The sequence below is a fragment of the Chrysochloris asiatica genome, unplaced genomic scaffold, assembly GCF_000296735.1.
Source record: "Chrysochloris asiatica unplaced genomic scaffold, ChrAsi1.0 scaffold00178, whole genome shotgun sequence".
Classification (NCBI taxonomy): domain Eukaryota; kingdom Metazoa; phylum Chordata; class Mammalia; order Afrosoricida; family Chrysochloridae; genus Chrysochloris; species Chrysochloris asiatica.
In genome coordinates, this window is record NW_006408696.1 from 3973285 (window position 1) to 3985786 (window position 12502).

At 45.7% G+C, this 12502-nt stretch overlaps 1 protein-coding gene across 3 annotated transcripts in view; it reads right to left on the reverse strand.

Moving 5' to 3' along the window:
- The window catches only part of MYH11 (myosin, heavy chain 11, smooth muscle), a 121484-nt gene that overhangs the window by 104217 nt on the left and 4765 nt on the right, over nucleotides 1-12502 (reverse strand). For all 3 annotated transcript variants that reach the window (XM_006871964.1, XM_006871965.1, XM_006871963.1), the window contains exon 2: nucleotides 3278-3434. In XM_006871964.1, coding sequence (XP_006872026.1) covers nucleotides 3278-3434 — 157 coding nt within the window. The remainder of the gene's footprint in view (nucleotides 1-3277; nucleotides 3435-12502) is intronic.

The following is a 12502-nucleotide window of genomic DNA, read 5'->3' on the forward strand; positions in this document are numbered from 1 at the left end:
TACTGTTGAGTCGGTTCCGACTCAGCGACCCTGTTAAGGGTTTCTGAGGAGCGGCTGGTGGGGCTGAACTGTAGATTCTGCAGTCCAGTGCATTACCCTGCAGTGCCACGCCAGGATGCCCTTTATAGGCTATACCTCATTTAATCCTCACATCAATGGCCTATGACATCACTGTTATTTTCATCCTCTTTTTACCCATGAGGAAACAGAGGCAGACACTCCCTGCAAAAAAGCAAACCCAGTACTGTGGAGTTGATTCTGACTCACATCCACCCTCTGAACAGAGTGGAACTTCTCCATGGGGTTTCCGAGGCTGTAAATCTTTATGGAAGCAGACGGCCTCAGCCTTCTTCCATGGAGCAGCTGGGAGATTTGAACTTCTAACCTTGTGGTGCTGGTTGTTGTTGGTAGGTGCCATCGAGTTGGTACTGACTCAGAGTCCTTATGCACAATGGAACAAAACACTGCCCAGTCCTGGGCCATCCTTACGATTATTGCTATACTTGAGCCCATTGATGCTGCCACTCTGCCACTCCATCTCTTGTGCTAAGCAGCCCAATATTTAACCCACCATACTACCAAAGCTCCTTAAACCAAGGCACAGAGAGGTTAAGTAGTCTGACCAAGGTCACACAGCTAGAGAGCACAGATTTGAACACAGGTAGCCCTGCTCCATAATTCATGCTCTTAATTAAAATACTATAATGTCTGAACAGGGTGTGGGTTGTGTGTCTGTCTGTTTGCCTGGCTGTATTGGGGGAAGCGTGTTTTAAGAAAAACACTAGGCAAAATAGGCATGCCATATGTGAAGCTCAAGGACATGCAAATCTGATGGTGATGGAAGCCAGAATAGTAGTTACTTCTGGTGGCTACGAAGGGGGTTGTTGTTATTGTTAGGTGCCACTGAGTCGGTTCTGATTCATAGCAACCTTATACACAACAGAATGAAACACGCCTGGTCCTATGCCATCCTCACAATTGCTCTCATGCTTGAATCCATTGCTGCCACTGTGCCAACCCATCTTGTTGGGGGTCTGTCTCTTTTTCCACTTTACCAAGCATGATGTCCTTCTACAAGGACTGGACCCTCCTGATAAGATGTCAAAGTATGAGAGATGAAGTCTTGCCGTCCTGACTTCGAAGGAACACTCTGGCTGTACTTCTTCCACTAACACAGATTTGTTTGTTCTTCCGGAAGTCCATGGTACCTTCAATATTCTCCTCCAACACCCTAACTCAAATGCATCAATTCTTCTACTACAGTCTTCCTTATTCACTGTCCAACTTTCACATGCATATGAGGTGACTGAGAATACCATGGCTTGGGTCAGACACGCTTTAGTTTTCAAACTGATCTCTTTGCTCTGGAACACTTTAAGCAAATCCTGTGCAGTAGATTTGTCTAATGCAATACGTTGTTTAATTTCTTGACTGTTGCTTCCATAAGTGTCGATTGTGGATCCAAACAAAATGAAGTCTTTGACACCTTCAATCATTTCTCCATTTATTATGATGTTATTTATTGGTCCAGTTGGGAGGATTTTTGTTTTCTTTGCATTGCAGTATAATCCATACTGAAGGTTGTAGTAAAGGGGTGTTGTTGTTAAGTGCCGTCAAGTCAGTTCTGACTCACAGCGGCCTTGTATAGGGTTTCCAAGGAACAAATGGTGAGCTTGAACCACTGACCTTGTAATTCAAACTGACTTTATAGTCTAGTACATTAATGCACAGCGCCACATCAGGACTCCAGTAAGCGGTCTGTTATTGTTGTTGTTAAGTGCCGTAGAGTCGGTTCCGACCCATAGCAACCCTGAACAGGGTTTCCGAGGCTGTAAACCTTTACAGGAGCAGAAAGTCTCATCTTTCTCCCACGGAGCAGCTGGTAGTTTCGAACTGCTGACCTTGCGGTTTGCAGCTCAATTCATAACCACTACGCTACCAGAGCTCCTTCCAGTAATGGGGTATTGACTAGGAATTATCAGGAATTGTTCTACATTTTGATTGGGGTGATGATTATACTACTGCCAAAAACAAAATACCCTGCAAAATTGAGCCTGTTGCCATCAAATCAATTTCAACTCACGGTAATCCCACGGTATAGAGTGAAAAGCTCCCTATGCTTTTCAAGGCTGGGACCATTCAGAAACACATCACTAGATCTTTCTTCTGAGATACTGCTCAAAAACTTCCACTGCCAATGAGTCAAGTCCAGCTCCCAGCAACACTACAGGATTGAACAGAACTGCTCCTTATGGTTTCTGAGACTGCAAATCCTTATGGGGGCACCAGCCACCAACCTTCTGATCGGCAGACAAGCGCTTAATCACTTGGGCCACCCAGCAACCTCCTTAGACGGCTACAGACATATGTAAAAACTTTTAAGATGGACACCCTATACTTTTTACATTCTGTTGTATTATGTTCGAACACATGTTGTAGTTGTTAAGTGTTGTCGAGTTGATTATGACTCACAGCAGCCCTGCATAGGGTTTCCAAGGAGTGGCTGGTAGGTTTGAAGTGTCAAGCTTGTGGTTAGCAGTTCAGGGCTTTTCCTACAAGTGCTACACTAGGACTTCTCAAAAATATTACTACCAACATTGCTGCTGTTATTAAGTGCCATTGAATTGATTATGACACATATTGACCCTGTATAGGGTTTCTGAGGAGTGGCTGACAGGTTTGAACCACCGACCTTGCGGTTAACAGCCCAGTACTTATACAGCAGCATCACACCAGGACTCCAACATAGATGATACATAAACATGAAGGTCAAATGCAAAAATGGTCAAGTTTGGGTAAGTGTCAAGATGGGTACGATCACCCTCTTTTTACAGATGTGGAAACTGAGGCTCAAGAGGAAGAGATATTTGTCCTCAGTCCCACAAGTGGTATGCAGACGCAGATCTGGCTGGCTCCAGCTCAGAACCAATCTGAGCAGAGATCCACCTGCTCTCCTCCCGAGGAGAGGAACATGATGCCGTTTTCCAGGTAGATGGAAATCACCCAAGCTGGAGCAGGCCCATGCCCGTATTTGCCCAAGCTCTCTGCTCTCCCTCACCCTCCGAGGCCCAAAGGCGGCAAACACAGACATTGAATTTGCTTTTTGCCTTTTTCAGTCAGTGTTCTTGTCACCATGCGCTGCCTGCCAAACTCCACATTCCTGGGGAGAACTCCAGGAGGCTGGACAGGGTGGGGGAGTCAGGGGGGGACCTGCAGGCGGCTCTCCCAGAGCCTCCCCTCCCTGGGTGGGCCCGTGCTCCCTGTGGGCCCAGCTCACCTTGCAGCATGCTCCGGTAAGCCGTGTCGGCGATGGCGTAGATGTGGGGGGGCATCTCGTGCCTCTTCTTGCCCTTGTACATGTCCACGATCTTTTCCGAGTAGATGGGCAGGTACTTGTAGGGGTTGACCACCACGCAGAAAAGGCCAGAGTACGTCTGCCAAACAGAAAACCCAGCTTTACTTCCAGCCTGTGGCATAGAGGGCTCGGACCCCCGCCCGCGGGATCTACCCACCCTCCAAGGTCTGCATTTACTGAGCACCGCTTGTACCACACTCACAACAAAACAATCAAACAGGTGAGCACATCGTCCCATTGCAAAAAGGGGAAACTGAGGCTCAGAGAGTTCTCTAGGGAATCCTCTCAACTGCCCCAGTATTCTGGGAGCAAATGGCAAGACTGGCTGTCTAGGCCACTGATGTGGTATTTTAGGAGCTCTGGTGGTGCCATAGAATAAGCACTGGACTACTAACTACAAGATTAGCTGTTTAAACCCACCAGCAGCTCTTTGGGAGAAAGATGAGACCTTTTGCTCTTGTAAAGATTTACAGCCTCAGAAATCCTATACAAGGTTGCTTTGAGTGGCAATGAGTTTGGTTTCCTGTTGGGATGTGATATTTTACAATGGTATGATTTTAACTAGTCCCAAGTTCAAATCCAGTTCCACTTGTACTAGTCTGGGCAAGTCAGTCACCGATCTGTGGCATTGTAGGATAAACACTGGACCACAAGGTCAGTTTGAACCACAAAGTCGGTGGCTCACACTCACCAGCTACTCCTTGGAAGCCCAATACAGGGTTGAAATGAGATGGAACAGCTACCATTTTCAGAGGGCTCACTGAGCGCTGAATGCTGGGTTAAGAAACAGGCATTCTCTTACTGAACCGTCATAACAACTGTGACACGGGTACTAGTTTTCCCTCTGCCCATTTGACAGATGCAAGAACTGAGCCTCAGGAAGGCTTCATGAACAGATCACACAGCTGATGGGAAAGGTGGGACTAGAAATCACAACTCATGCTTAACCATCAGCAAAGTACAGCCTCATCTGTCAAATGGGGGTCCACACAGCTGTTCTGCCCTCCGGGGTGGAGGTGGACAGGAACCTATGAAAATTACCAGGGCAGGAGAAGAAGCATGAAGGTACCCTATAAGCCCCACCATACTGTGCAATTGGGAAGCAAATCATTGTGGTATCGTTCCTTAGTACACAGAAGGTTTCCTGATGGGCCGTAGTCAAAGTCCAGCAGACAGGCTGTCCACAGGAGTTGCCTTCCCCAAACGATAACATCAGCACTGCCTGAGGCTTGGATGGCCACTAGTCATGCCTTCCCTCCAAGTTTCCATAAAGTGACCAAGCACAGAGAAACATCCATTTCACTTCTGGGTAACACTTGGGGCAAACCAGACACCAGAGAAGTTAAGCAACTTGGCTAAAGTCACCAAGCAGGACCTGCACAGTCCCGAGACCCCCACAGCCCACTCTCAGGTATAAGCTCTGTCCATGAGGCTGCATACCCGATGCCCATCCTACTGAAACAGGGGATCACTCACTCATTCATTCACTATGCATGGGCTGGACACTAGGGTTGAGGCTGCAGTCGACATAAAAAGACAAAGGACCTGCCCTAAAGGCGCTTTCAGTCAAGGGCTAGAGCTAATGGAGGCTGGGGGTCCTTCCAGGGCTCACTTTGCTAAGGGACAACCATGTGTGGTAGGCAGAGTAGGGGTGAGAATCGTGTTCCTTAAGAGGTACAGAAATAAAAAATCTCCCAGGTTCTCCCCGTTACCTAAAAAGGACAAAAATGAGGTCAACGTAAGCTCAGTCTAAGCATCTATCTAACATTTCCTGAGCATCTACTGTAGCAGATGTCTGTACATCTTGTAGCAGATGCTGGGGATCAATCCATGATAGCCCTGCTCTCCAAGAGCACAAGGTCATCAGAGGACACAAGGACATGAAAGAACACCATCAATTGAAGGGTGGAACCCAGGGGATTATGGGAGCAGAGAAGAGAAGGACCTAACCCATGCCGGGTCATCAGAAAAACTTGGGGAATGGGGGTTGCTCCCTGCACTGAGTCTTAAAGATGAGACAGTGCTGACTCGCTCAGGACGTAGGAAAGGCAAAAGCAGAGAGGTGAGAAAATGGAACGTGGGGTGTGTGGGTAAACCGAAAGCTGCTTGGGCTTGCAGGAGCTGCAAAGAAGAGAAAGGCGATGGCAGAGGTATGCAGGGGCCAGAACCCACACCCAGCCCTAATGGGGCTCATCCTCTCCACTCCACCGAATCACCTACAAAACAAACCACTGACATCAAGTCCATACTGACCGATGGACAGAGCACCACTGCCCACGGGGTTTCTAAGGATGTCAGCTTTACGGAAGCAGACAGCCTCATCTATGACCCACACAGTGGCTGGTAGGTTTGAACTGCAGACCTTTTAGTTAGCAGCAGAGTGCCCTTTTGGGTCACTTGGATGCTCCCTTAGATCCTGCCAACACCCTCTTCAATCCCAGCTCAGCCCTGGGCACACAGTCAGTGCTAATTTACTGTTTCTAAGTGAATCCCTGAGGGGTAAACTAATTAACTAAAGCATTTCCCTTTGTTGCCCCAGTGCCAGTACAAGGCAGGCACACAGCAGATACTCAGCTGACTGGTCAAAAACTTCTCCCAGGGTAGAGGCTGGACCACATTTACCCCCAGTGTCCTGGACGCCAGCACTTGAGCTCCCATAGGTGGGCGAGCAAATAAGGTACCCCAAGCGCTTCCTCATCTTTAAGTATCAACTCACCTCCAACTCTTCCAAGGCTATGCTCACTGCTCACCATCCTGCCTATCTGTGAATGTGGATATCATTTACTGTCCCAGCCCAAGAGCCATCACCCTGAAGACAGTAAAGGGTGTGGTCAAGAATTGGATACCAGGAACTTGGGTTTGAACCCTCACTCTGCTACTTCCTAGCCCTCTGACTTGAGAAAGTCCCTTAACCTCTCTGAGCCTCAGCATTCCTCATCTGTAAAATGGGGAGAGAGGGACACACCAGCAACTCCTTCAAGGTTAGCTGTGAGGGAACACTTGTAAAGCACTTCACAAGGTTCCTGGAGCATTGAAGGTGCTCAATACACAGTAGTAACAATTGATCAGCCTCATCTGTTTCAAGATTGCCACCTTCACAGATGGTGTTCCATCTACCTGGAACCCTCTTTCCCCATCTTCCAAGAGCCATTTCCATCTCCTCCTTCAGGGCTCAGCCTAAATGCCACAACCTTGTCACCCTACCATCACATCCCCAGGACCCAGCACAGTGCCACACACACACAGACACTTCGAACTATCTGTGAAATGAATGAATAAAAGAAAGGAGGAAAAAATGAGTTCTCTTCTGGGAGCTCCATCTTTAGGTTCTCAGAGAGGGACCAGCCTTTTTTACTTCCATCTAAGTGTAGCCCTAAAGGAGCTCCGGTAGCGTAGTGGTTACGAATCGCGCTGCTAACTTCAAGGTCGGCAGTTCAAAACTACCAACAGTTCCACAGGAGAAAGATGAGGTGGTCTGCTCCAGTAAACATTTACAGCCTTGGAAATCCTTTATAGGGTCACTATGAGTCGGAACCAACTCCACGGAAGTTAACAACAACAACAAGGGTAGTCCTGATATGGCGCTGTGGGTTAATGCACCAGACTGCAAAGTCATTTGAACTGCAAGGTTGGTGGTTCAAGCTCACCAGCTTGTTCTGTGGAAACTCTATACAGGGTCGCTATAGGTCAGAACTGATTTGGTGGCACTTAACAACAACAACTTGTTTACGATTTTTGGGGGAGTCCTGGTGTGGAGCCATAGGATAAGCATTCAACCTTAAGGTCAGTTTGAACTGAAAGGTCAGCAGTTCATACTCACCAGCTGCTCCTGGGAAACCCTATACACAGGGTCGCTATGAGTTGGAACCGACTTTGACCGCACTTAACTTGTGTTGGGCACTTCGCCTGGTGTTATGCACACAATTCATGTATTTTGGTTCACTGCAAGCAACTTTTCATGAGCAAGCTGGGGTTCAGAATTCCAAATGAAGAACTGGGCAGGCAGCAGTTTGCCTCTCCTAGGGCGGCTGTACTTTACAGCAGATCTGACAGTTCCATCTCTTGACCCAGGCCAATGGTAATTGGCTGTGTTTCTGCCTCCCGGTCCCCACGAGCCCCTCTCCAGCTGGTTAGGTTCAGAGGTTTCCACATGCCTAGCCTCCCGCATCCCAGCCGGCATCTCAATTGGTCCTGTGCCACCAGCAGGTCCCAGCAAAGGCCCAGGATGTCCCTGTTGTGACCGTATTAGGAAGTGGCTGAAGTTCTCCCCCCGACACTTTATATGGTCAGCAGTGGAGTCCCGAGCAGGAGGCTGGTCCCAAGATCTTGGCAGAAATGAAGAACAGGGAAGAAGGGGAAGATACAAGCCTAGGGGACAGCTACCCTTTGCCCCTCACTAGTCCAGGTGTGGCGCTGTAGGATAATGCAGTAAATCGTAGGGTTGGTTTGAACCACAAGGCTGGAGGTTCAAACCCACCAGCCAATCCTTAGTTGCTGTGAGTCAGAATCGACCTGATGGCGCTTCACAACAACAACCTTGCTCAAGTTGCCAATCCCAGCCTCTGCTTCTTCATTCATAAAATGATGGATAAGCTTGTCTCATTAAGGAGTTGTTCTGCAATATCACAGTTTGTCCATTTTTATCCGAGAGACACATTCCCGACCAGCAGGCAGGTTTGTGGCATCACTGTTTTAAATGGCAAACAAAAAACCCGGCTGGGAATCACCTAAATGCCCATTGGTAAAGAACCAACTCAATTATTACAAGGCCATCCCTGTATGTAGTGAACATTGAGGTTGGGTGTCATAAACAGTTAAGTTCTTGGTTGCTGACCAAAAGGTTGGCAGTTCAAATCCACCCAGAGGTCTAGAGATCTAATTCCAAAAGATCAGCCACTGAAAGTCCTAAGGAATAGAGACACTGAGTTGAAATGACTTTATGGCAAAGATTTTTGGGCTGTTTTTTTATTTTTGGCACTGTAGTTACAAAGTGTGCAGGCCCAACGATGAATTTAAACCTACCAAGGAGTCCTAATGTGGCACTACAGGATATGCACTAGGCTGTGAACTACAAGGTCAAGAGCTCAAAGCCACCAGCTGCTCCTTAGACACTCTATACTGGGTCATTATGAGTTAGAACCAACTCGATGGCGCTTAACAACAGCAAGGACTATGAGGATGGTCCAGGATCAGACAGCATTTTGTTCTGTTATACACAAGGCTGTCACGAGACAGAGGTGACTTAAGTGAAATTAACAAATTCCCAGGGTACATCCCCAAAGCTGAAGAGGCATTTGTGGTAGCAGGCAAAAAGTGGATCTCTCAAAGATGTCTGTATCCAAGTTCCCAAAATCTGCAGATACTCGGTAGCATGAAGACACAGAGCAACTGCAGATGTTAGGCCCATGCACTGAGTAAGGCTGTGTGCCTATAGGCAGGAGGCTGGTTTATAGAATGTGCCCTCTGGACATTTAAATGATATGTATTTTATGTGTGCATCAAATATTTTTGCTTTGTTCATTTGTGGACTATAAGGTGTAAATGGTGAACCATAGGGCGGAAGTAAGTTAAGTGTTGTTGCAGGGACATTATAATGACTGAGATGAAATAAAGTGTTGTGATTTGTTGAATGCAAAGCTGATGATCTTGTCTGTAAACGTTCACTCAATTCACAATAAAAAGTTAAAAACTATAAAAGGTAAAAAACAAAACCTGGGAATATGCAAGTGTCATGTGTCGTGGAATGAACTGTGTCCACACAAAGGTATTTGTCAGGTTGGTTGTGATTCTCTCAGCGGTTTGACAATTATGTAATGATGTCATGTGATAGTCATGTGATGATCCCCCATAATGGGATCTGATCTGACGAACCAATAAGAAAATTAAGAGTGGGATACAACACCCTTAATTCAGTCACGGGGTGTTTTCCTGGGATGTAGCCTGCAACAGCTTTTCTCATACAAGAAGTAATAGGAGAGAGAGGGAAGTGGGGGAACCTGCTACCACCAAGAAAGTGGAGTGCATCATGTAGACCCAGGATCCCCACAAACTGAGAACCTCCTAGAACCACAAAGACACACAAAGCCCTCTAATGGACACCAGGTCCACAAATGGTGAAAGATGAGAACTTTTACCCAGAGCAACCCGAGAGAGAAAACCTTCCCCTAGAGAAAGCACTCTGAATTTGGACTTCCAGCCTCTTAAAATATGAGCAAATAAAACTCTGTCTGTTATGTGGTGGTTATGTGTCATGAAGTCGGTTTCAACTCATAGCGATCCTCTACAGGGTTTACCGGGCTGTAAATCTCTACGGGAACAGAAAGCCTCATCTTTCTCCCACGGAACAGCTGGTAGTTTCAAACTGCTGACCCTGAGGATCGCAGCCCGATTCATAAACACTACGCTACCAGAGCTCCTTCTGTCCTTTATAGCAAACACTTAAAACAATTAAATTAAACCAACGCACACAGAGCCTCCAGGCTTCTCTCATGGACAAATACACAGTGGGGTGCAAAGAGGGAGCTGCCTGTTGGCACAATGCTGCCCTGCCATTTGTGGGGTGGAGGAAGTCTTCTATTATTTGCCTATAAATGCATGAATTATTGCTAGGTTGCAAAAGGAACTGGTAACCGAAGTTTCTCAGAGAGGGGAACTGGAAGGTTGAGAGATGAGGATAAAAGAGAAAGTTCTTTGCATCCCAAGGCTATTTTTATTTTTATTTTTTATGGCTGTGTTCCAAGTAAGCTTTATTTACCAAAAACAAAGGGGAACAGGCTGTTTTGAGCTGTGAACTATAGTTTCCCACCCCAGATTAATCTATCTCAGTTAGGAAAAGTGTCTTCTTGTTTCTTCCTGTGAACTCTGCTAAATCTCCACAATGGATCTCTTTTGAAAGCTCCCTTTTCTAATAATGTAAAATACATCTTACATCTTACAGAACCATTTTGACAAAAAACCTGAAGAACTTAAGAACCTTAGCATTTCCTGAAACCCACATATACACCCTGGTGTGGCACTATAGGATAAGCACTGGACTGTTAACTGCAAGGTTGGGAGTTCAAACCCACCAGCTGCTCCTTGGAAATCCTATACAGGGTAGCTATGAGTCAGAACAGACTCCACGGCACTTAACAAGAATTTACTTCCAGAGATCCTGGTATGGTGCTATAGGATAAGCACTGACCTGCTAATCACAAGGTCAGTGGTTCAATCCCATCAGCTGCTCCTCAGAAACCCTATACAGGGTCAACTAAGAGTCCAAATGCACTCAACTACACTTAACAACGACAACAAACTAACTTCAGAGACTCCCTGGTGGTTCAATGCTTAAGCACTTGGCTGCTAACCAAAAGGTTCATAGTTCCAACCTACCAGCTCCACAGGAAAGAAATGTGGCCTTCTGCATGGAAAAAAGTAAGGTCTTAGGGCATTTCTACCCTGTCTTACAAGATCACTATGAGTTGAAATTGACTAGACAGCAATGAATTTTTTTAATCTACATCTCTTCCACACCTTAAAGTAACTGTCCCACAATCTCCTCTCTTTTCGTAAGCCACCTACCCCAAAATGCTCCTTCATCAGTAGATAAATTGTTGCCATCACAGAAAACAATCGATATTACCAATTGTGAGTTCCCTTCATTTGCCTCCAAAATTCCTTCAAATTCAGTTGCTTCTATTTCATACTTAAGTCTTTGGGTCATTCTTCTAGGATAAGGGACTTCTTTCAAATCACACTAGCTTCTTATCTTCACCCCTTTTCAAGATCTCATGAATCTTAATTCCTTTTCTCTCTCCTCGATCCATTCCCTCTCTATTATATGGATAGACAAACCTCTCCAATTCTAATTTCTTTCTCTCAACCTTTTGTCCTAGTTTGGACAAATGTGTGACATTCTTCCATCCTTCCACAAACACGAGCCTCAAAATACCACTTGGTAATCACTATATCCAAAGGAGCTCTGGTAGCGTAGTGGTTACGAATCGGGCTGCGAACCTTAAGGTCAGCAGTTCAAAACTACCAGCCGCTCCGCGGGAGAAAGATGAGGCTTTCTACTCCCGTAAAGATTTACACCCTCGGAAACCCTGTACAGGGTCGCTATGGGTCGGACCCGACCCGATGGCACTTAACAACAACAACAACAACAATCACTATATCCATGTTATGGATTGAATTGTGTGTCCTCTCAAAGCATGTGTTGTAAAGCCTGACCTCTATTCTGTGACTATCATCCCCTTTGGGAAAGGTTGTCTTTGTTGTGTAAATGAGGCAGGATTAATGTGGGGCGTGTCTTGAATCAATCTGTTTTGAGGTATACAAGAGATGAAAGTAGCAAGCAAAGAAGCAGAAATGGGGAAGAGAGATGGTAACATACATGGACATCTGTAAGGAACCAGGAAGCAGAAGCTGAAAAGACAAAGCTCTTTTCCCCAGAGCTGATAGCCTGAATGTGGACATCTAGTCTCCTAAACCGTGAAAAATAAGGTTCTGTCTGTTTAAGCCATCCACCTACGGTATTCATGCTATAAACAGCATTTCATCACTAAGCCTCTCCACCTTCCCGCCTCCCATGTATTCTTCAACTCACTGCTATCTGGCTTAGGACACTTTCATTGTATTGGCGCAGCCCTGAAAAAAGTTAAAAATGTCCTCCAATTTCCAAATCCAAAAACTCTTTGTAGCCCATTGGCTAGTAAAGATTATGGACCCCTAAGTAAATTGTTGAACTAAACAGTTTGTTGGGTTTTTTCTGTAATGTTTGAAATTGCTGATCACTGCCTACTTAGTTTTCTCTCTCTTCCCAAACATTAGATATTTTAATTTTATTTTTTTTTGATATTTTTATTTTTTAATGTTATGATTTATATTATTTTCTAGGTGGTCTTTGACTATCGGTTGGTGGTTTGAACCCATCCAGCAGCATCAAGAAAGTAAGTCCTGGTAATATACTTCTGAAAAAATCTGTCACTGAAAACCCTATAGAGCAATTAAACTTTGTAACACTGGGGTCTCCATGACTCAGGATTGACTAGGTGGTAATGGGCTTATATTATATTTATTTACTATTCATATGTGTTACCTATTCGAAAACATTTTTTTATGTCTGGGTGTTGTTGTTGTTGTTGTTAAGTGCCATCGAGTCGGTTC